The sequence below is a fragment of the Emydura macquarii genome, unplaced genomic scaffold (assembly GCF_026122565.2).
Source record: "Emydura macquarii macquarii isolate MOO-44397 ecotype Brisbane River unplaced genomic scaffold, CSIRO-AGI_Emac_v2 contig_306, whole genome shotgun sequence".
Taxonomy (NCBI): Eukaryota; Metazoa; Chordata; order Testudines; family Chelidae; genus Emydura; species Emydura macquarii.
Genome location: NW_027130443.1, coordinates 13,551,374 through 13,575,619, shown reverse-complemented (window position 1 = coordinate 13,575,619; position 24,246 = coordinate 13,551,374). Strand labels below are relative to the sequence as shown.

General features: G+C 61.0%; 1 protein-coding gene across 3 annotated transcripts; it reads right to left on the bottom strand.

Annotated features, from left to right (window-relative positions):
* Positions 1-921: 921 nt before the first annotated feature.
* TMEM161A (transmembrane protein 161A) lies at positions 922-12,682 on the bottom strand. 3 transcript variants are annotated; one of them, XM_067560507.1, is made up of 12 exons: positions 12,635-12,682; positions 11,710-11,813; positions 11,265-11,345; positions 10,496-10,593; positions 9,997-10,153; positions 7,151-7,302; positions 6,115-6,175; positions 5,259-5,402; positions 4,584-4,697; positions 3,891-4,065; positions 3,186-3,282; positions 922-2,510 (listed from the first exon to the last, which is right to left on the bottom strand). In XM_067560507.1, exons 1-12 carry the CDS (start codon positions 12,635-12,637, stop codon positions 2,239-2,241), a joined length of 1,458 nt encoding a protein of 485 aa, XP_067416608.1. In that variant the 5' UTR covers positions 12,638-12,682; the 3' UTR covers positions 922-2,238. The 3 variants fall into 3 exon arrangements, with proteins under 3 accessions (XP_067416608.1, XP_067416598.1, XP_067416616.1); XM_067560497.1 differs by lacking the exon at positions 12,635-12,682 and adding an exon at positions 12,174-12,378; XM_067560515.1 differs by lacking the exons at positions 11,265-11,345; positions 11,710-11,813; positions 12,635-12,682 and adding an exon at positions 10,710-10,818.
* Positions 12,683-24,246: the final 11,564 nt, after the last annotated feature.

Below are 24,246 nucleotides of genomic sequence, written 5' to 3'. Positions count from 1 at the left end.
GCATCTTGCCTGTGAATTCTCCCTCCCCCGTTCACGGGCCGGCTGTCAGGCTTTGTCCCAGGCTGGGGTCACGTCTGGGCAGGGCTCTGGACAGACGCTGTCTGCGTGTCTGAGTGCAGCACAACACAGGGCCCTAGCAACTGCCCTGCTGCTGCAAACGCCTCCCTGGGCTCTCGGCCCCTGGCCGCCCCCGGCACTGGCTAAGGAAAAAGGAGACAAATCCGCTCCCGGGGCCGCCCAGGTCCAGAGCAGCCTCCAGCATCCCAGCCCGCCAGCACTTTCCTGGGTTTGGGGTTAGTTTAATTGAACTGAGCTTACACCAGGGCCCTGCTCCCCCTTCCCCACGCACGGGTCACGGCTGTGGCTGCGTCCCTCCCTGGCTGGGGGCCAAGGAGCACCCGCCGTGGGTACTGCAGGCTCTGCCTCTGCTCCCGCCTTGTCCCCCTGTGGCCCTCATTTCCCTTCTCCCTGCGGGGGGTGTGGAAAGACACTTGCCACTGGGCTGGGGGGAGGGGCCTTAAAAGGGGAAGCTGAGGCTTGGGGGGGGAGAGTAAAGGGAGAGGTCAAGGCCCTCGCTGTCTCTGCTCCAGGCCCAGGCAGGGGGCTGCCATGGGGCAGGGATGAAGTGCATGCAGGCAGGAGCTGGGCTGCAGCCCCTCATGTTGCCATGTGCTGAGCTCAGTGCCATAGCAGCTTCAATCCCAAAGCGCCTCCCAGGCTCCGCTTAGATGAGGGGCTGTCCCCTCCCTCCACCCCCATTGTTCAAATGCAGCCACCTCTGGGGCGGAACATAGCAGCTGCTTTAATTGAACACTGCAAAACTGCACCATGCATGTGGATGGTGAATTGAAGAATCCGCTGTCCACCGAGGCATTGGGAGTGGGTTGAGTGCAATGAATGCAGCACGAATCTAGCAAGGAGGTTACCAGTTCTACGTATTTATTCATGAACTATCCCTGTACCTGGCTGCATTTACTCTAGGAGTCATACGTAAGAAGGCTGCTGGGCTGGGTGATTTTTACACCAGCAGCGGAGGGGGATGGTTTCCTGAGGAGACATTAAATCAATGCAGGTGACAGAGACCTCCACACAAATAAATAATTCGGATAGTCTCAGGGAGAATTGCTATTTAGGCACCCAGAAAGCTCCCTCCAGGGCAAACGTCCAACACCTGCCCCCAGAGGAGAGCAGCTGCCGCTGCCCTGCTATGACAGGAGCTGTGGAAAAACAAAGCCACTAAAAACCCGTTTGTGCTAAGATTTAACCCAGCGGTTGCCCAGCCGCCCTCACACACTGCTAGCTTTCCAAAGCCCTGCTGGCCATGAACCGGCTAGTGAGAGTCGGGCCTGGCACAAGGGAAAGCATGCACGTTTCCCGCTGGGCTGGGGTTTGCGTTGGGCTCCTGGCGGCGAGCGACGGAGCAGCGAAAGGACACGGCCCCTGGCGCCGCAGGCACTCGTGTGATGGGATCCAGGTTGCACTTGACACGCAGGCCGAGGGGAGGAGGCCGTCGAGGGGGTTAGATGGTTGCACAGTCAGCGCGCTGCCTGCAAGGCGGGCAGCTGCCCTGTGGACAGCCCAGCTCCGCTGTTCTCCCCCCGCTGCATTTCCAGGCCATCGTCTAGGCGTGTCTAGGAGCCAGCATCCTCCTCCCCTTTCCCAGCCTTAGCCACACACCACCCACGAGCTCCCCGGAGAACCAGGCCCTCCGGGGCTCTGGCTCCCGGCTGAACCAGCTCATGTTACCCACAGCAGGATTGGCTAGACTGGCCACCGGGGCGCTCGGTGGGCTGCGGCAGCAGCAGAATGTGGCCCACCCATCAGAAGCCCGGGGGAAGGGGGGAGGAAATGGCTCAGCCAAAGCACATGGTGGAGAAACAGACTAGAAGATGTCGCCTCCAGCCTGGCAGCCAGCCCCCCTGCCCTCTGCCGCTGCTCCACCCGCCCACCCCGCTCCAGGGCAGGCTGGGAAGCAGCGATGCGCCAGCCGCACACGCACGTGCTCACACGCATGTGCCAGTCTGTGCGTGCGGCGGGCGCCTGCGGCCAGGTCAGGCTCGACACACAACGTGGGCAGCTGGGGTCCCAAGCCGGGGCGGGGCGAGGGCGGTGCTGCACGGTCACCGGGGCAGCCGTGGGGCTGAGAGCTGTCGGGCGGGAGCTGAGCCCAGTCCCAGCCCGTAGCCCACAGGGTCCTTTCCAGAGCCCCCGGCCCCCCCGGTCCTGCTGCAGCCGTGGCTAGGAGGCCGCCAGGTACTGGTGGAAATAGAGGCCGAAGAGGCTAGTGAGGACTTGGCAGGCGGCCACCCACCAGGTCAGGAAGGCGAAGAGGCTGCGGTAGAAGAGCGGGGTGAGGATGCTGCCCAGGGCGGCCGTGATCTGCGCCACCGTGGCCTGCACGTCGTCTCCTCCTCCCTCCTCCGCTGAGGGAGCAGCAGGAAGGGCCAGGGCCGCATCCGTCGCCGGGGGGATGGGCTGAGGCTCGGGGACCAGGCCCCACGAGTAGTCTCCTGCAAGGCAGAGGGGACGAGAGGGATTGGTGAGCGTGGGGGGAGCTGGCTGATCCGCACACCCCCTTGGCAGGGACAGAGCCAGAGCACACCCCTCCAACCGCACCTGCAGCGCCGCTGCTGGGGTGTTCGGCAGCTCTGCTCCCCTCCCCTCTGCGAACGGGGACGCCGGGCCAGGGGTGCTGGAGGGGCAACGTCGGAGGCCGAGCAGGGGATGCAGGGACGGCCAGCCCGGATCAGAGCAGGGTCCGCCCAGCTCAGCGTCCCCGGGTCAGTACCAGCCGCTGCCGGGGGAGGTGCACGAACCCTGCCGATGTGGGACCATCTGCTGGGGCTTCAGGGCCAGGGCACCCTTCCCCTTACAATGATTCCTGCCAGCAAGCCCCAGCTGCGGGGACCCCAGGGAGTTCGGGCCCCACAGCTCAGTCATGGCCCTGGAAAACTGCCCATCAGGCAGTGGCCTGAGACCCAACAAACTCGTTTCCCACAGGGCCCCTCAGCTGCAGCAGACAGGTACTCAGGACGAGTGGGTGGAGGCAGACACTGCTCCGGTGACCTGCTGCCAGTCCCTCCAGCGAGGCCTGGATTGGTCTCCCCGCACCTCCTGGAGGGGGGCAAGCGGAAAAGGGCAGCCCACCCCCCAGCCCGGCCAGCCCCTCCCCGGCGGCTCCCTACCCAGCGTCTTGAGAAGCAGGGTGCAGTGCAGCGTGAGGATGATGGGGCCCAGGTACTGCAGGCTGACCACGGTGACGTAGCAGTAAATCCTCGTGACCTGGAAACGAAGCGGGAATCAGCACGGATGGGACGCAGGCGGCCCGGGGCAGCGCCTGGCCCAGCGGGCAGAGGCCCCGGACTCAGACTCAGGCCACCTGGGTTTAATGCTGGTTCTGCACTGACCGGCCATGCGAGAGCCTGGGCGAGTCCCTGCCCCTCTCAGCGCCTCTCCCCTTCCCCCCCCAGCCCTGCCCACGGAGTCTGCAGGGCAGGGCCTCTCCCACTGTGCCGGGCCTGGCCCCCTGAGGTGCACAGAGTAAAGGGGAGAGCCAGGAAGGAGAGAGACCGAGACAGACCCAGGCTTGGGAAACGCGCCTGCCTTCGCCCAGAGCCGCTCTCTGCTCCAGCCTGGTGCTGCCTAGCCCCCCCATGCACAGCACCGTCACCCGTGCACCCGGCTGGGCCCTGGTGCTTACAGGGGGGACAGCTCTGACTCCAGCCAGGCGAGGGAAACCGCCCCAGAACTGAGGGGTGCTCGGCTGTGGGGCGGCTTCTCGAGGCGGCTCAAACGGAGCTGGCTCTGAAACCTCCTGGGCTGTTTCCACAGCAGGGAAGCGGCCCTGTGCCCGAGCCGCCAGAGTGAGTCTCCGCCCCGCCGGCACGCACCCTGCGCTGGATCTCCAGGGCCGTGATGCGCCCCGCTTCCCTCTTCATCTGCTCCACCCAGCGCTCCGCCAGCCTGAGGTAGGCCTGCAGGTGGTGACGCGCCATGGCCAGGCGCAGCAGGCACAGGGCGACGATGGTCCAGAGGCGTGTGGAGTTGTAGGCGGCGTCCGACATGCTGGGGCAAGAGGACAGGCGGCCGTTATCCGGGGCGACCCCTGAAGGGGGCAGAATTCACCTCCGAAGGGCACAGCTCAGACCGCGCCGGGGCTATACAGCAAGGGGCCCATCAGAAACAGCAGGGCCTGGGCTGAGTTTAGCCACCACATGCAGAAGAGGCAGGGATGCTACTAGTGTAGAGCAGAGACTGAAAGCCAGGACGCCTGGGTTCTGTTCCCGGCAGTGGGGGCTAGTGGTTAGAGGCGAGAAGTACCTGGTGCCAGGACGCCTGGGTTCTATTTCTTGTCTCTACCATTGACCTTGGTGGAAAGTCACTTGCCCTCCTGACCTCCCGGGGGACGGTGCGTCTGAGTTAATGAAGCATCGGCAGATGCTGGGCTGGGCAGGGCACAGGACGGTTATTTACTTAAGACTGTTTGACGGGGGGGTGGGGGGAGGACGGACATGTGTCTGCACCCCGTGGCTGGGAGGGGACCCCCCCCCCTCTCCTGCCTGTGACCGCAGAGGCGCACTCACAGCTGGACGGTTTGCTTCCCCATGGGTGCGTGAAGCAGCAAGTCTCGGGAAATTGGCTTGATCCACATCACTACCACGACCACGGGCGCCAGGAAACTCGTGTGGAGCAGGATCCTGCCGGGGGCATAGAACTGAAGTCAGACCCTGTCCAAGCCCAGCGGTCCCCCATCGCCACCCAGAGCTACACCCGGAGTCCAGAACCCTTCTCATGGGTTCCTGCCACCCATCACCTGAAGCCAGATGCTCGGCTTGGCGATAGCCACCCTCTGGCAAGGACCATGCCACGCTCACCAGGAAAAGGCAACGGGAGAGGACAGTGGCCGGGGAGGGTTCTGGCCCCTGCCCTGCCCTCAACAGACAGGCAGCGCCTCCACAGCCCTGCCGCGCTGCTCAGCGCTGCTTTTCCCGGCAGCGCTCCTACCTCTCGGTCTCCCCCCCTGCCGGCTGCATGAAGGACAGCCCCGCTTTACACGTGCAAAGCACGCTCTGTGCCACGGGGCTTGTGCGAGCCTAGCACTGTCGCCAGCTCGGGGGGGGGGGAGGCAGTGGCACGGCTGGCAGCGGCAGGGCAGCAAAGCTCCCAGGTGCTGCGACAGAAGCAAGCGGCGGCAGCTTGTGCCTCACAGCCCACCCGTAACCCTGGCTGCTTCACGGACAAGCGGGCGGTTACTCAACTGGGTCATTGGCCTGTCCGCAGCCATCTTCAGAGCGTCCAGGTGAGTCTGCGCCAGCCGCAGCCCCGGGAACGTCAGGCACGCGCCAATGAATGAACAAAGGGCCACCAGCCCCAGCTTGAAGGTCAGTTTGGCGACGGGGATGCTGCAGACACGGAGCAGGGGCCAAGGGTCAGATAAGGACACAACACGCGCACAGACAGAATTCAGCCTGCAGGACGGGGGAGGCTCTTCCTCAGAGGACCAGCAGAGGGGAAAACACACCGGCCTTGTGCCCTTTTCACGCTTCTCTCTGACGCACTAAAAAAAGGCCTGGAAAGCATCTCTCTGTAATGGCAGATAAGAGCCGCTATTAATCAGAATTCAGGCCCGTTTACCCTGGTTTTCCCCCAGAAGAGGATGGGCAGCTGGGGGCCCAGCAGCACTGTGACATCACAGAAGAGAAATCTGATGGGTCAGATTTTTTGAATTCAGTCTTTGTTTCTGGTCTGGTTGGTCAACATCTGTTTAAGTCCAACGCCCAAAACACACAGAGGAGAAAAATATTCTTGGTTAAAGATCCACATACTCCTGTCCCTGCCAGTAAAGGCTGAGAAAAAAAACTCAGTTCGTATCTCTGAGACCGCCAAGGGATCCTCCAACAAAAGCAGACAACGTTCCTGATATTTCAAAGGCTAAAAAAACCAACATGAAAATAAAAATAATGACCCCCCCATCCTCCTTTTCACTGACCACCTCACAGCAGGTTCCTGACCTGGTGACACAATGGGCCGGTGAAAGGAACAGCTGCGAAGACTCAACAAGCTCATTCCTCCTCACCCTTCCCCTGCCTGGATCAGCTGCTCGGCCAGACTTACGTCCATTCCCACGCTTGCTGCTTTAAGAAAACCTCCAGGTTATCCGTGACACTGGCAAGTCCTGCAGGGAACAGAGACAGGGGAGTGACTGTGCTGGAAGGGGACGGCAGGACCAAGCAATAGTCCAATCGCGCCAGCAGGTTTCTAAGAGTCCATCACTAAAGGCGAAATGTTCAAAAGCTCCTAAGGACGCACCCTAGACAAGCTATTCCAGTATGAGCCAGGGTGTGAATGTAAACCACGCCAGCTATCCTGGGAGAAGGCCCTGTGCGGACATGCTTGGTCCAGTGTAAGTGGGTCTTTTTTCAGTTTAGCGTATGTTGCTTTGGAGGTGGGGTGCTTGCCTGGTATAGGCGTGCCGGTGTACTAAGCAACTGACCAGCAAAGCGCTCCTAGTCGGGACACAGCTCTACGGATAAAGCTGGGCTCCATACCGGTAGTCAAACCACCCCACAGGAGCGCCCCAGGTTATACTGCTACAAGCACAGCTTTGCCAGTGTAGCTGCATCCACACGAGGAACGCTTTGCCGGTACAGTACACCACACTCCTGTGTCTGTAACGCACTCCTAGTGTAGCGCTGGACCAGGCCCCAAAAAGGCACGCGTGTTATTCCCTTTTCTTAGCGTAGACACCCCCGTGACAGACGGGGGTTAATGGTTCAACGGGCATAGGGACGGTTTATACCAGGAGGGCCAAACCGGGCAGGTTTCCTGCGGCCCACTCGCATCTACCCCAGAGGGGGATCGCTCGCAGACCAGCAACACTAGGCACAATCCCCAGCGTCAATCTGAATATGGGGATGGGACAGGGGCCCCGATCCTGCAACCGAAGCTGGAAGCCCGGGGCTCCGCACAGAAACAGGGGTGCACACGAGCGGGGGCGGGGTCCGGGGCGCGTTCCATGGCCACCTTTGTAGACGGTTCCCAGCACAGCTGTTAAATCCTCGGGCAGGCCAGGCTCGGTGCTACCCCGGGACCCGATGCTGTGACACTCAAACCCTCCCCCGCCCGGTCCCATCCCCACCCACCCCCTGACCCGAGTCGAGGCCGAACTCCAGGTAGTCCTCCCGGATGACGAGCACCCCCATGGCGAGGAGGAGGAAGAAGAAGGCGAAGGTGAGGCAGACGGAGCGCTCGCCCCCCTCCTCGGAGCGGAAATAGTGCCGCATCACCATGAAGAAGATCTTGCTGCAGACGCCGGGGGTGGGAGGGTTAAAGAAACCAGCCCGGTTTGGTGCTTGGCCTGTAAACGCCCCCACCACTCCCCAGGAGCCCACAGAGCAGCCTTCTCGTGCCGGGGGGCCCCCCTTGGCAGCTCCGATTCTCCCCCTTCGGACGGCTCCTGCCTGCTGGCCCCTCAGCCCAGCTCCTCGTGGCAACGTGTCTCCCCCGCACGGGTGGCCATGGCTATTGGAGCCTTGGCCAAGAGGCCAAAGGCCGGGTGGGCCCCAGACAGCCAGCTGCCCCTGGGGCCCAGCAGCGGGTCCCCCCTGGGGGGGAGGGGAGCAGCACTCCCGGCTGCTGCTATCGCTGCTCTGGCTTGGGGGAGGGACGCGGAGCTGGATCTTTCACCAGGGAAGACAAAACCAGCATAAAATGAAACGCGCCCCCTGGTTAGTCAGCGTCTGGCCGGGAGAGACCAGGGCTGCAGCCGTCAGGATGTGGGGGGGCCTTGGAGTCACGGTGCTGGGCTGAGACACGGGAGACCGGGGTTCAATTCCCTGCTCTGTCGCTGACTCCCTGGGCGACCTCGGGCAAGGCACGGAGCCCATCCGTAAGGCACGGAGGCTAATCCTCCACCCGCGGGTCTGTCTCGTACTCAAGCTCTGTGCGGCGGGGGCTGTCTGTCTGTCAACACGGGCCAGGGGAGCAGCTGGCACAAGGGGCTCGTGATCTAATGTGAGGGGGGGGGCTCCAATAACAACAGCCTCAGTGGGGCCTGAGCCGGGCGTGGGGGAGGCACATTCACATCAACAAGTGGCCAAGAGTGGGGACCCTGAATCCAACCGGCCGTCTCCCAGGAGCTCATCCTGTCACCCCCCTCCCCCCAGCCACGAAGGAGGGCGAGCGTGGAGAGTGATCACAGTGCAGGCAGGTCCCCCCGACTGCTGCCAGGTGCCTCCAGCAGAGTGGTTTACAGTGCAGCCTCCTCGTGAGGGGAGAATCGGGGTGACCTTCCCCCAGGCCCACCAGCAGCCAGCTCTACCTGTGGGGATTCCCACGGGGCCAAGCAGCAGCCATGCTGGGTGTCCTTCATTCCTGCAGTGTCCATGCCACCTTCCGCACCCCCCCCTCCGCCCTGGGGTCACCAGCTCGCCCCCGGAACCACTCCCGTCTCGGCTTGCAGGGCAGAAAACTGGGGATGCTGGGGGGGGGCGAGAAGTGTCCCTGAACAACCGGGGCTTGAGGCGCATTCTGCTCTGCGCCTACTCTTCAGGTTAAAGAATATGTTGGCGTTCGGGAGGCTGCCTGCTTGTCCTTCCCCCACCGGCCCCAGACTGCGAAGGGAAGAACTGCTGGTCACGCTGCGTGAGCTGCAGGTGCCCTGGCCCAGGGCCAGCTCGGCGAGGGGGAGACAGGTGAGATCCCCCCCTGGAGAGGAGCAGGCCTCAGGGGTTCGCTCAGCAGTGCTCGCGTGAATGTTGCTGGCTGGCAAGAGAGGGATGGTGGGTAACGAGCGGAAACAATAAAAGCCCTTGCTGGAGGGTCCCCCCCGCCGGGGTTTTGCTCCCCGCCCTGATCGCAGCCAGGCCACAAGGCTCAGCCCTCGGGAGACGGCCAGTTTTCCCGTCCTGCAGCACATGGCCTCCCTCAGCGGGGGAAGGACCTGCAGGCTCACCCCTGGCCACGCAGACGTTAACACAAACCCTCAATAAACGGCTGGGGAGTGGCTGCCCTTTCCATGGGGATAAACAGCCTGCGCCGGCATCCCTGCTTTACAACAGCCTGTAAAAGTGTCCCGCAGCCTTTCATCCCCATCGATTACAGCCGCTGCGGCATTAGCTGCCCCTACAGCCTGCACTTCATTAGGCCGGGCCGCTCTCCGTGGGGAAGGCTCTCATTACCCAGCTTTATCACTTGTCAGGGAGCTGTTTATAAGTCCATAAATTAAGCCATTCGGCCTTAGCTGGGCTTTTAACTGAAAAGGACTCTGGGTTTCTTCCCCCGTTATCGTGCCTGTCTCTGGCAGCCCAGGCCAGGCCAGGCCACAGGCCAGGGGAGCTGGGCATGAGGGTGAGGTGAACGGATCAGCTGGGTTCAGGGATGACCAGCCTATGGAAGACAGGACATTGGAGCTTCGGGCTGATCCAACACCATCCAGACGAGAACATCTCCCTGAGCCAATCCCTGTGTGACGGGACAGGGACCCTCTTCCTGTTCTGCGTTTGTACAGCACCTAGCGCAACACGGTGCTGGGCCTTGCCCAGGGCTCCGAGGTGCTACGGCAATGCAGGTAACGAATAATGGGGAGTCTACCCCTTGCTCTGGGAGGCTCCCCTAGTCTCTGGCCAGGTACTCCTACCGCCTCACCACTGCGGGATCGGAGCACGTGGGAGTCGTTTCTGGACATACACTCTCACAGGAGGCAGGGAGGCGTCTTCCCCCTTTTGCAGCTGGGGAGCTGCGTCTAGGGCAGACCTGGTGCCTTGTCGGAAGTCATGCAGGGAGCTTGTGGCCGAGCCAGGAATTGAACCAGGTGCCTCTTGTATCCACCGTTCCTCCCCCTCGTACTCCCTGCGTCCTGCATCCCACACCATCACGGCAGCTTTCCTGGCTCCCAGCCTGCGTTTCCATCCCCCTCCCTCCAGTCCCTGGCACACGGGAGGGAATCCCATCCCCCCTTGGGAACCCGACCCAGCCCCGAGGCAGAAGAAAGGATACATGGAGAAGAAGACCGTAAGCAGGCACCACAAGATGCCAATATTCGCTTCCTTCCGGGGCTCCACCAGGCAGTAGTAGCCTTCAGTGAAGAGGTAGACGAGGGTGGAGTAGACGGCAAAGTCCACGAACCACTGGTACTCCAGAAAATAGCGCAGCACTGGACCGGCCAGAGAGACACGGGGCTGTCACCACCGGCCGGCGTGCAAGAAGCTAGCTCACCCTGCCCCCACCCCCTGCAGCGAGTCGGGGGAGAGGGGGGAGTGAGCTATGCTTCCCTAACTGGGCTTCTGTGGCCCGGACAGGGCCACTGGCCTGAACAAGGGCCCCGGGAGTCAGGACTCCTGGGTTCTGTAACAGGCTCTGGGAGGCGAGTGGGGTCCTGCAGGCTAGAGCAGGGGGCGCTGGGAGTCAGAACTCCTGGAGGGTATTCCCCGCCTCTCTGCAGGCCTTCAGCCACCAGGGCGACAGGCACAGACTGACTCTGATCCACGGGAATTACCAAGGGCATCCACTGTGGTTATCGGCGCGGTCTCCAAGTGCAGGTCGATGTCCTTGGGAACCGACAAGGGCTTATCCTCTGTGACTCCGTTCATCCTCCTGGGAGAGAGAAACAGGCTCAGCATGGCAGGAACGGAGCACACCAAGGGTGGGACAAAGCAGCGGCAATTCATGCCCCCTGCGTCCGTTAGCTATATCCAGCTGCGGCCACTCACCTTGTGCTTAGCCCTGGTCTGCACCCAGATCTGGTTCGGGTAGAACTATGTCAGTTCGGAGGCTGATTTGCTTTTCCTGATGTATAGTTATACTGGTCGTGTGGATGCAGCTATACCAGGACAAACGTGGCCTATATCAGTATAGCTTACTCCCCTGCCAGCACACTTCTACAGCCGCAGCTGTTCACACTCACACTGTGTGCGCGTTATATGGCTTAGTTAAAACACTAGAACTTGGGTGTCTAGACAAGGCTTGAGACTGTGAAGTCTTTGGGGGCGGAGGCCACCTTTTTTGCAGGGTGGGTGTGTATGTGCAGCCCCTTCTACAACAGGCCCCGATCAGAGCATCTGGGTGCTACTGCAATTCAAATCGCTATTAAATCCCAGGTCTGACGCCTTGCCCTGACTCTGCTCACCACCCCATCTCTCCCCAGAGACAGGCACAAGTGGGGAAGTCAGGCCTGGAAGAGGAGAGGCTAGTAAATAATCCACACTCCACATTATCCAATGGTCACATCCAATAAAGCATGGACTGCTCACTGGGGACCTACTCACCGGTCTCGCTTGGCCTTGGGCTTCTGCTTCCCCGCCAGGGCACACAGCTCCTCCTCCGACGGGTGCTTGTAGCGATACAGACTGGAGGGAAGGACAGGACGGGGTCAATGATGGGACAAAATGCTAAAAACATAATTAATAGAGTGCTGGGGAGAGTCAGAAACGCCTGATCCGACAAGTGAAAACCAGCAGCGCTCCAGGCCTCTGGAGAAGGGGCTGCAGGCCGGGGGTGCAGCGTGGCAGGGCTGTGCAGGGGAGGGCGCTGGGAGCTGGGCCGGAGGCGTGGGCAGAGCAGTGTGTGGATGAGGGCAGCAGCCCACGGCTGGACTAGCAAGGGGCTGTGGGTCGGGACTGAGGGTCACCGGCCGGACAGCATTTGAGGAAAGAGGTGCAAAAGTAGACGGGGGGGGGGCCAGTTTTCAGCCGGCTGGAAAAGCCACCGCACCTGCCATTGCAGAGCAGCCAGCGAGCGAAGGAGCAGTGTGGAGACAACTTCTGCATGACGCTCGCCGTGAGCAGGCTCAGCACCAGCTGCACCCCCATCACCGCCTGGCAAGGAAGAGAAGCCAGTCAAAGCCATTAAGTCAGCACCGGCAGCGCGCCCTGGGAGCCAGAATCCCCCCACCCAGAGTCCTAGGTGCAGTGCAGTGGCGTCTCTTTCCCAGGGATGGGCCGGGTTTTCAGCACGGCCGGCGCTCTCTGAAAGCGGCTGAGAGCAGGGGGCTAGGCGGGCACAGCGGGGGGGGGTGCATGGTGCACAGCGGCTCGTGGAGCCCCCGGGGCGCTATTCCCCCACCTTTCCAGCCTGCCCCACATGTCCTAGGCCTGCGGCCTCCTGAAGGGCCTGGTGCAGTGCAGGGCGTTTGGTCCCTCCAGGATCCACAGCTGGGTTTCGAGGGGAGCCCGCACCTTTCTGGGGCGCTGCATCCCGCCAGGAAAGCGGGGCCAGGGGCTGCGCCCGCGTCTCTCCAAGAGCAAAGACACCAAAGCCCACGTCCGAGGCAGACCCGAGGCAGCGCTGCAGCCCTTCCATGGGGCGGGCCCGGCCCGGCCCGGCCACGAGTCGAGCTGCTATTTATAGGCGCAGGGCAGGGCTCGGCTCAGGTTCCCAAGACCTGGCTGGGACCCGGGGCTCCCCCCCGCTGCCAGCGGGTCTCCGCGCCGGGGAAGGTGGGGGTCCGGGCCGGGAAGGAGCAGCGCACGGGCCGGTGTGGGGCGGGCAGGGGGCGGCGGAGGGGACCGGCTGCGCGGAGCCCAGCTGTGACCGGCCCTGCGCTGCTCCACCCCAGCCCCAACTGCACCCACCCGGCCCCCTGCGCCCCGGCCGCCCCACGCTGCTGTCCCGGGGGGGGGGTAGTGCCCGGACTCACCATGCTGCCGGGGGGGGCAGGGCAAAGGCAGCGGCAGGGGCAGCAACTCCAGCAAGTGCAGCAACCCCCCCACCCCCACAGGGACCCGCCTCGCTGGAGCCCCCCCAGCCAATCACAGGCAGCCCTGCAAGTGACTGCCACCAGCTCAGCCAATCAGAGTGCAATCCTTCGGAGAGGGGCGGGGCTTAATGTAAGGCCAACTCAGCCCTCCCTCTTCCTCTACCACCTGGTTCCGGTTCGCCGGAGTCCGGCGCATTGCATGCTGGGAGTTGTAGTTTTCTGGTGCCTCCTGCCTCTGGATCCAGCTGACTTCCACCCCCCTCTGAGGCTGACCAGAGAACAAGTGTGAAAAATCAGGGTGGGGGTGGGGGGTAACAGGGGCCTATATAAGAAAAAGCCCAAATATCGGGACTGTCCCTATAAAATCAGGGCATCTGATCTGGTCACCCTACCCCCTCTCCCGATGAGACCTGGGGGGGTGGCCCTGCCCTGCCCCACGCAGCTGCTGGCTCCCCAGATGTGCAGCGAGGGGTGACGCTGTTGCAGCTGGCTCCTGTCCCTCTGGAGGGGTCTGTGCTGTGACTGGTTTTGTTTAGAACCCAGAGAGCTTCGCTAAGTAACCAGGATGACGTAGAACAAGCCCGGTGCCATGAAAAGGCGCCGTCCCCTTGGGGATGCCCACGCGTCTTGGAAACGTCAATGAATTAACTCTCCCATTCACCCCTGCTAAGGCAGGGCTGGGTGACTTATCCTGTGATGAATTACTAGCATTGCCATTCTGCCGAGGGGCAAAACTGAAGGCCAGAGGGGTGAAATGACTGGGCCACAGTCAGCAACAGAAGCCAGGAGTCCTGACTTCAGTGCCCCTTGCTCCAGCCGCTCGTCAGCACTGACAAAGGCTGTGAACCACAGGAGGTGCACAGCATGGGATGGCAAAGGAGCGGGGAGCAGGTGGAGGGAGAGCGGCAAAGTAGCACACCCGCCTCTGTGCATTTTCACTGGGAACATGAGGAGTTCGGCTGCCCTCACTACAGCGGCCACGGGATGGCCTGTCGGGTTGCTGCTCCTCTAGATGGACAGCTCTCCCCTGGCCTCCCAGGGATAACTGGCTGCTGAGTCTTTTGCCCCTCAGCGTTATCAGCCTGCTCAGGATTGTAACTGGCTAGCGGAGCCCCTTCCTGGTGGCCAGACTGTGCGTCGGGGAACCCGGCTAGTGCATAGGCCACAGATCTATTGGCTGAGCCAAAAGGGAACTCCCCCAGCCCTAGACTGAGTTGGTCTCTACTGGGAATCCTCTGCCCTTGGGTTGAGCTGGTAGGCGCTATGCTGAGCTGGTCCCACCTGGGGAGTTGCTACCCCCTGGGCTAAGCTGCAGGGACTGCTCAGCTGGCAGGCATTTCTCCAGGCCGCGCTGGTAGAAGCCGTGCTGAGTCTGTGTGGCTGGGAGCCCCTCTTTGCAGATCGGACACTGGGCACACCTCAAAAGGCAGGAACTTTTTTGCATGTGTCTCTGCCTAATTAACAGTAAAGGGATTCCAGGCCGTGGGCTACTCAGCTGGCCTGGCTTGGCGCAAATCCACCCCGAGGTAGTGAGAGCTCTGGGCAAAAACCAAAGAGAATCCTTGCACTTGAGATGAAATCCTGAAAATGCCTCTCAGCGGCCAGCCCAGCCCGCTCCGCTGATGGGCTCTGACAAGATGTCGCTAAACAAAGAGCAGCTGGTGCATAGTAAAGACAGGGCCGCGCGCACAGCACCTTGCCAGACACACCCTGTGCAGACGCCCAGACACAGCTACACCCTGCCTGCCCACCCCTCTACTTCACCCCACATAGCACACTGCACACTGCACACACCCATCCGGCACCCACATGCTGGGCATGCTGCACATACACCCCCCCACCCCCATTATTTGCATGCATGTGCACTGCTCACATCCCACCCTGTTCCCATCTCTGAGGATCACAGTAGAAATACTGCATCTGGAAGCCACATTTAGGGAGCAGAGAAAGCCCAGAGCTCCGGGCTTTCCAGAGAGACAGCAGGACAGTAGCTTGCACTCAGGCCAGGGGTGGGGGGAGCCAGGAGGGATTTAGCAGAGTGCTTACCAGCTAATGATACTGCCCAGGGGTTTGGAAATGACCAGAGTGCTCCAGTTCACCCATCCCCTGAACAGGACTAGAGAGACCCAGAGGCTCATGTCCCCCACTCCCCCTGATTCCCTTCTCACCCACAAAATGTTACCAACACGCTTTACAAGCAGAGGTTAACTGTGCATCTCCGCTGGGCGACCGAGGCCGTACCAGCATGCAGGGCCTTTCCCCTCTCAGTCGCAGAGCCAATCCTAAACCAGGTGGGCAGGGCTGGCTCTTTGGTGTCATGAGTTAGCTTGGTCTCAGCCCAGTTCTAGTGGGCAAGTGGCCACACTCCAGTCAGCAGCCTCAGCAGAGAAACCAAGGGCTGCACCAGAGGTGGATCCTGAACTCCCTTCTCACCTCCCAGCGTGTGGATGGGGGGCAGCCTTCCCGTTCAGGGCTGAATCAGACCGGCAGGGCAGTGTGCAGGGTGAGGAAGCGTCTGCCTGTGCCATATCCAGAGATGGGCTTGATTGGCTGTTGCAGCACACCTTGTGGAGGTCTTAACACTCGTGCAAAGCGGGGGTGAAATACTTGTGATTTATATCCACTAATGCAAATGACTTCATACAGTGCAGGGCAGTGGCAGATCAGGTCCAGAGGACGCCAGTCTCTGGGGTGCCTGGCTGGCACCTTTCTCCAGCACCCAATGCACCCCGTGGATGGCAGGCAATGGCTTTGCATCCTGCAGCCATGACTGCCCGGTCCATGTAATGGGGAGAGGCAGCCGTACGTCACGTCTTAAATATGCGAATTCTGTAACATTTTCTGCCTCCTTTCCCAGCGTAACCTTGAGATGGGAGCGATAGCGCTTCAGAACAGATTGTAGCCATCTCGCCTGTGTGCTGTGTCCTTTTGCCCAAGTCTTCCTTGCAAGATAAATCAGTTCCCTTCCCAGATTTATCCCTCCATTATAGCCTGACAGCATTTCTGTCTCCTAGGAAGAGCATAGACAAGGTTGTGAGGCCGATGGGGTGTGTGAAAGCACAACAGAGCCCCTTTGCCCAGAGGGCCCCCCATGTAGTTACACTTACCCCAGAACTGATTGCCTGACCAACCCAGAGAGGCAGAGTTTAAACAGATTGACTCTGTGCAGAACTTCTGCAGGGCAAGGGAAGAACTTGGTGTTTAAAACGCAGGACTCCTGGGTTCCATTCCCAACCGAGGCAGCCGGAGAGGCAGACCTGGATCCTATTCATAGGACGGGGAGATGCTGTTTTCGAGCAGGGGCGGCTAGGATTCAGGACTCCTGTGCCCCATTCCCCCCTCTCTGGCTCCTCCCGCATCCCTGGCTAGAAGGGGAGAGGCTCTGTCAAGCACCCTGACCCGCACCCTCCCGCAGGCCATGTCTGCACCCATGCTGCTGTTGCTGCAGGAACCGGCCTGGCCCCACGGGACTCCTCCCTGCCGCGTCTTGTCTCAAGCTTTCGAGGCCAAGCCCTTTAGCGCAGAGCCTGTCTCTTAACATGTGCTGCTGTGCTTGGCACCCTGGGGAACCCGGGCGGGGGCTCTTGGCACTGCTCCACTATGGCAGTACCCCTTAAACGCAAGGTAGGATATGTGGGGCTTTGGGGGTGGCTGGTGGAGGGCCCGGGGCAGGGGAGCAGAGAGAGGTGGGACTGGGCCAGGGTCGGGGTGCTGGCCTGAAGGGATTGAATTCCCGGCTCTGCCACACAGACTCCCTTTGTGACTCTGGGCGAGTCGCTTGTGGCCCAAAGCCTCAAAGGTATTTAGGCTCCTGAAATCAATGGGAGTTAGGTGCCCTCGTCTCGTAGTGCCTCAGTTTCTCCATCTGCAAGTGGGGCAGATAGCCTGGCCCTGCCTCACCAGGGTAGTGGGAGGATAAATACGTTACAAGACGGGGAGGTGCTCAGTGCAGAGGGCCATGTGAACAGCTTTATCCGGGCAGCAGAGCTGACCGTGCTCATTTGTGTTACACCCCAACAGCTAAAGCGGGAGGGATCATGAAAAGGGGGCCGTGGACAGCCGTTCCGCCCTGCTCCCCAGCGAGCCTGCGCCTCGACATGTGCTCCCATTCCAGCTGTGTGCAGGCAGCTACGGGAGAGTGAGCTGGCATCCCCATTGCAGAGAGAGACAGCCCCCCCCCCCCCCAGCCCCGTAGCCCCCAGCTGCATTTCCAGCCCCCAGGTGGAGTGTGAGGGAAAAGAAACCATCCCTCATCTAGAAATCTTGATTGAATTGGCTCCGCCGGGTCGCCAGCTCTCCTGAGTCTCATGATGTTTGGTGCTTCCCCGAAAGCCCCAGCTCCTGGAGTCCTGGGGTGAGGGGAGAATCTTGGCGTTTGTTTAAAAAAACCTAAGTTTCTCGCCTGCCTGGCTGCCGAGGCTGCCTCGCTAACGTGACCCCTAAAGAGCTGCGCCAGTGGGAGACCAGTACGAAGAACTCCACAGTTATTTTTTCCCAAGAATCTCGTGATTTTTAAGCCAATCTCAGGGCTGTCTTGGGGACCTGCCTCCGGGCTCCTGGCCAAATGGGGTTGGCAATATTGCTCTGGCTTGCGTCATCCGGCTACAGCCACTGGGCACGGGCGGGTCCGTCCAGGGGTGCAGCTTGCCGGGCCCGTGCCATGAGGATTGCTAGCCGCTGGGCTCTGCGAGGTGGGGGAGCCGGGTTGTCATGGCTATACCTCCTCCGAGTCCCCGTTAGACCACGACAAGATGCTCCTTATCCCACTAGGTGTCGCTTCAAACCTTCCCTGCCGTGCCTGGGCCAGGGTGGCCGGGATGCCCATCTCGGGAACCTTCCTGCAGCGCACAGGCCAGGATGGAGCTGCCCGGGGAGCATTTGTGTGTGTGTTGGGGGCAGGGGCGTCTCCCAGGTTATCCCCCCACTTCCCCAGCTCCGTTATTTCATTCTCCTAGACTCCATCCGGGCAGATGATGGCCTCTGGGAAATGGCTGCGGCTCAGCTGCCCCCACCCCACGTGGGGAGGATGGTTTCCTGCACATCGGTGCTGGAACTAGAGCTGCCACCCCCTGCTTGAGGTGGTTCCCATCATATCCAGGGTTTACAGGGCTCAGGCTCACAAGTCATCACGTCACCTGCTCTGCAGTGCGGGGGGGTGTCACTTTATGGTGCACAAGGAGGCAGGGGGCCCCCATCCCACCCAGAGGGAGAAAGGTGGCCAGCGTGGTCGGGGAGGGGGTAAATGCACCGGGGGAAGGGCTCTCAAAAATCAGACAAAGATGCCCAGGCTGTGCCTGGCGCTGGGAAAGCACGTTCCCTGCCCTCTCCTGCTTTGTGCCCCTGCACCCTTCTCTGGGCTGGAGTGGGGGGCGAGGCAGGCTCCCAGCCCCCCCAATCTGACACCCTGACATCTCCTTGCTTGGCCGGCTGGCTGGGAATCCCCGAGAGGCTCCCAGGGAGCAACATGAACCAGCCCTGCCGGGGCCATTCCAGAGCCTGCCTGCTCCCATGGGAGAGGGGCGTGTGTGTTGGGGGCAGCTGGGGGCCCTTTCAGGAGTGGGAAGGCTGTGCTGGGATGGGGCTATGGCAGCTGTGGAGGCTTTAGAGCCGGGGGGCAGGGGTGCCACGTCTCGCTTGCTGCATCCCGCTTCCCGTCACAGTGCTGACTAGCGAGGCCTTTGCCCCAGCAGCGTCTCCCCCGCTGCCTGCTCCTGGGTGTGTTCCGAGAGCAGGCCGGGCGGCCCAGCCTCCCTGAGCAGGGTGCCTGGGCTCTATCCCTGTCTCTGGCAGGGATTGGAGCAGGGGAACGGGCTTGGGTGGGAGCCAGGATGCCTGGGTTCTATCCCTTTCTTTCCAGCTTAGGTCAATTGTTCTGCCAGCAGCTAATGGCGTTCGGTATTTCAGTGGCACCCAGCACGGTGGTGTCAAGGTGCTGCCCGGGCATGTGCCTCTAGCTACTGTGAGGTGTCCAGTGCAGGAGCTCTGCCGGGACTCCTACGTGCCCTGTCTCCAGGAAGGGAGGGGCCTCGGAGCAGGGGGTGTTTCTGCAGAGCCAGCTGAAGTTGGCCAGGCTGGGTTTAGCCCCTGGGTCAATTCTTGGTGTGCGTGTGAGAGGCAGTTGGATCAAAATCGGTTAAATCCTTTAGGAGTGCCGTGAAAGGGGAAACCCGTACACTGCCCCGAGCATCCCAGGTGTGCGTGGCTCACCCAGACCCAGTGCTGGAAAGGTCAGACTTGGCTTGCTGGCATCAGCTGTCATTGAGGGGACAAGCCTCAGTCCCCGTTTGAAGGAAATCAGTCGGCTGCTGCGCTGAGCACACAAATCCACCATTCTGCACATGCCCCTTGGTTCAGTTCAATAGGGAGTTTTGCCCGGGTGTTCTTAAGGGTAGCACCCGTAAGGCCGCCTCTGCTCGTTCCTACAGTCCCCGGTCCGGGGGGGTGCCTGACTTCTGCAAGGCTGTGGCTTTTTTGGGGGTCTTTGGTGACTTCGTCGCCGGCACTGTCTCCAATCCATCAGATTCCTGCATGTCTTAAAAAACAAAATCCAGCCCACCCCTCCCCCCAGGAAAGGTAAAGCGAAAACACAGCCTGCACAGAACAGTGACTCTGACAAATCAAGCAATCAAAAGCCAAGACAGTTAAAATGTCTCCTGCAGCATCAACCTGCCCTGTAGCACGGTCTGTCTCATCATTAAATATAATCCTTCATATGCAGCTGGGGAACCGAAGCACAGCGGTTAAGTGATTTGCTCAGGGTTACCCAGGGAGTCTGTGGCAGAGTAGAGCCCAGAACCCCAGCCTTGGCCAGTGCCTTGCAGCCCTCTTTCCTCTCAAAGGCGCTATGTGTCTGAACCTCACTGACATGAGCCGGGCACCTGACGCCCTGAAACACCTTTGACCACCCCAGCCTCTGCCATTCATTAACGCAAACCGTAAAACCCATACCCGCTACGTAACGGGGTGGGGTTAACCTTTTGGAGAGGCCGCCTGTCCGGGCTGACTCGCCTTTCAGACACTCTATTCCTCACAGCAGCGTGGCCTTGGCGTTAGTCTGTGTAGTTCAGCGGTGGTCCCAGGCAGACAGACGCGAAGAGCAGCAGCAGCAGCAGCAGCAGCAGCCTGACACCTGCACCCCAGTAAAGCAGCAGACCGAGTGACCAGCCTGTTAGCCGCAGTTTTGGCATGCGGATCCCTGTCACCCGCCACGCCTGAGCCGCCTGTACTCACCCCGGCCTGTCACTCAGCTGCTGGAGGGGACTGGCAAATGCAATTTTGGAGCCAAAGCAAAGCGATTCCAGCCAGCTCCCTGGCCATTGGACAGCAAACCTCCCCCCCTGCACCAACCGTTCCCCCTCCCGCGCAGCTTCTGTACAGAGCAAGAGGAAAACGCCCCCCCAGTGTGGGTTTACTACCTGGGCTTTTGCCATGAGTGTTCTCAGCTGGGCTGCTCCCCTCCAAGCCCAGCTGCTCCCTGTGTCTGTTCTTGGGGCCAGAGGAGGCTCAGCCTAGGCAGCAGGATGGCTAGAGAAGGTCCCAAGAATCCCATTTCCGCCCCCGCCCAGCTGCCTTTCGTCCTGAACGCCTCTTAGGGGATTTAGCGCTAGGGCAAGAGGTTGTGTTGGAAACTCTGGCGGAACCAACCTCCTCCTTTGATCTGCAGAGCTGGCAGTGGCCGGGTGAGCTGCCCACGCCCATGCTGCCCTCCTGCTAAAGGGCCTCCGCTGGGGAGGGGCCTGGCCTACGCGTGAGGGGTGCTCAATCTCCACGGCCCCATCCGTGTGTGGGGCGTGTGGTGGTGGGTCTGTGATGGAGCACGACCGGGACCCAGGCTGCCCTTTCCCTGTTGGGGCCGGGGTAGAGGTGCAGGGAGAGGGCACAGGGGAAGCCCTTGTTTGGCCAGCCCTGGGACCCTGCTTGGGCTGTGACACGCTCACTCCTAGGCCGGCGCTTCGTGCAGATTCCTCATGTACTCTGGGAGCAGGAACGCAGGGATTCAGACGGGGCCAGAGCTGCAGTTGTGATGGACCGAGCAGAAGCACACGTCAGAGCGTGATGGCGTCTGTCTGTCTGTCAGTCACCTCCTGTGCTTCGTCAGCCCTTTCTAGACCCCCTCATTCTGAGCCTCACCTCTTCTAGCTACTCGCACGGCGCAGTTTTCCTGCACTGCTGATCAGCACCGTAGCTGGAATGCCTCTCTCCAGCCAGGTGTGGAGGGGAGCACAAGGCAAAGGGGGGGTGGCGTCCCTGGAGTGGGCCCGGCCCATTGTGTTCATTGCGTAGCTGCCGTGAGAGCTTGCCGAGTGTGCTCCGAGTCCAGGAGAGCAACCCTCTATACAGCCAGTGGGAGTTTCAGTTGCTTCTCTGTCGTGCTCTACGTCTTATTGCTATTTTCAAATTCAGGGGCTGGTTTTCCTGAACCACGAGTGGCTGCAGAACGTCCCAGGTGGAGACCCACCGTGGGACCACAGGCACGTGGGCCAGCCGGGCGGAACCACCTCCCTGCCATGCTGCTGCCTGTGTCAGAGGCACCTGGGGGAACGCCCGGGCTATGCTGCTAAATGAAATAGCTACACCCAGGTAGATGACGGGGCTGCTGCTGGGTGTCTCCCGCTTATGGCCATGGAACATGCCCCAGCAGGTCTGGGGAGGACCAGCAGAGGAAGGGTTAACCACCAAACCTCTCTAAGATGCAGCCCTTGTAGCCAGGGAAATCGCTTCCTGGGCATCCACATGTCCAGCACCTCTGTCTTCCTTTGCCTCTGCTCCTCAGGTCACCCCTTAAATCTTCTCTTTGTGAAGATAATAGATTAAGTTCCTGGACTTTATCGCTACAAGGCGGGTTTTCGAATCAGTCTCTGACCCCTCACCAATGTAGCAATAACCTTCCTGAACTGTGGGCACCAGAACCAGAGACAGGTTTCCAGCGGCGTTCACACGAGTGCCAAATACAGTCCCCTGTTTATCCATCTCAGGACCACGGTGGCTCTTTTGGCCCCAGCATTGCACCGGGAGCTCGTGCTGAGCTGATTATGTTCAGCTGGGCAAGTCCCTTAGTCCCCAGTGGTAAAATGGGGCTAATCGTTCAGGCCTGTCTCTGCAGAGGTTTAACACGTCAGGGCAGGAGCTGTCGCTGTGTCTGTGCAGCGCCTGACACAACGGGGGCCGCAGGAGCTGCTGTAATAACTATGGTGTAACCCAGAGCCAGCTGTGACTGCCCTCTCTGCCGGGGCTTCAGGCGCACGTGGGCGCTAAGTACACGATATACACAAAAGCTTAGTTGTGTGTCCCTGGAACTAATTCAAGAGCCTTGAGAACCCAGCGGCTCCCAGACAGTGTCAAATTTCATTTCACATGAGACACACACACACAAAAAAAAGAAGATGGATGCTCAGGCTCCCCCCTCCCTGGGTCGCCTCCCGGCTCCCCCCTCCCGCCGATGACACAAAACCCCCTTTGAGACTTGATTTTACACCATCCCGCTCCTCCCACCGCCGGTCAGACGTTAGCATCAGCAAATGGAAGCACCACAATGGCCTGTTGTGGTGACCTCGGACGTTACCAGATTCATGAGAGATTCCAGCCCCCCCCAACGCCCTGCTGGGCATGGCCCTCCGAGACGAGACGGTGTCTAACGGCTGGGGTAACATGGAACGCAGGGTGTCTGTGCAGGCGTGGGGGGGGGGGGGGCAGACTGAAGTCTCTGTCACAGGGCAGTCCTAGCCACGCTCATCTCTGCATGGAGCAGAGGGCATCAAAGTGGCGTCTTGGGCGAACCAGTCCCTTCCAGCACCCCAGTGCTGAGCCGCATCAGGGCCGTCAGCTGATGTCAGTAAAGACCATGGCACTGAGTACGGACGGCTCTCTGTGTGATGGGAACGTGGGGGGAGGGCATTTCCCCCGTGGCCTGCCCGGGTGGCAGATCCTCTAAGACAGCAAGAGCCATCCCTGCATTACACCATCCCTCTGCGTGCTTAGGAGCGAGGGGCTAGCGACCGGGCAGCCCAAGTGCTCACACGGCATTCGCGGCTCGGACCGGGAGTCCCAGGAACACCGAAGCGAGCAGGAGAGGGAGACAGGTGAGGCGCTGAACTGAGATTAGCATGGGGTGCAGCCTGGCCCCGCTCAGTAGAGTCACGGGCACCTGACCCCTCTGGGGGCTGCTGTGACATGAGTTTGGTGAGTCTCAGTCCAGCGCCTGGGGACCGATGCTCACCATCACCTGTGGTCTCCTATGGGCAGCTACAGCAGAGAGGCCAAGAACTGGCTGAGTCCCCAAGACCCCCCCTTGGCAGGTGATCCCTGCAAAATACAGCAGCACCACAAGGGGAGTGTGTAGCTTGCTCGGCCGCTGCCTGTTCTCTCCCTGCCATGCAGAGAAGCAGAGACCCATCCTCCAGGGCTCTGGCAGTGCTGGAATAAGAGCCTCCATCTCTGGAGAGGAGAAAAGCCTGGCACGCAGGAACTCGGCGCACATAGCGGAGCAAAAAGGGCCAGCGCCTCAGTTGGTGGAAATCCTCACTGACGTCCATGGATTTACACCTGGGCCCATGTGCGTCAGCTGCACAGTCCCCTCCTCGCCTCGTCCCCCCCCCCCCCGCCAGCCCCGCCGACTTTTCCCAGCCCGTTCTCCACCCGCAGATCTCTATTTGCCCCTGCACCTGGCAGGCTGAGAGCTGGCCTGTCCCCCCGGCCCATTCACCCACAGTACGTTTTCCATGTTGCACAAAGGCTGGGCTGGGGCAGGGCCTGGCATTGTCTGGCGCTGCATTGCATTAGCCAGGGCTCCCTAAGAAATCACTTGTATCGCACGCTCCGTTGAGCAGCTGGCTGTAGATATTCTGTGTGTTGCACTTTTAGCATGACAAAGGGAGAGGGCCTGTGAACTCCTTGCTCTTCAGACCTCTCCGCCGGGTCCCCTGAATGGAACCCCCTGGGTTAGCATAACAAACCGACACACTCCCGCGAAGCCATGCGTGCACTCCCTCCCACCCCTTCAGCAGGGTCATTTCATAGATAGCTCAATATTTGGGCATCTGGGCAGCTGGCCCCTCCCACCCCCACCCAGGGCGGCTTCCCAGCCGTCTCCGCTGGGGCCCGGTGTGGGAGCGTCTGATGGATGGAGCGAGGATGCCACCAGACCCCAGCTGGGCTGGGACGGGACTCGGGGATCTGCTGCTGCTATTGGAAACAAGGAGCAGCCACCAGAACCCCTCCACACCCCTCCCTTCGCCTGGGATAGCCCCCGGGGCACGTGTGTGCTGTCTGGCTATGGGCCCTGCGTGCTCGCCCGCGGCCCGTACGTGTGCTGGCAGGCGCCCTGAGAGGCAGGCAGAGCGGCTGGTGCCATTTGGCAGGCAGGGAGCCGAGGCCCAGAGGGTCCCGCCGGGAGCAGGGACTGGCACCCCGGGCTCCCAGGATAACAGCAAGCGATCCGCCTAACCAGCGGGTGAGCCAGCCTCTGCGGGCAGCCACCAGGAGCGAGGGGCTGCCTAGGGGAACCGGGGCCTTCATTTTATTATACGCGCAATGCAGGGAGGGTGCAGCAGCTG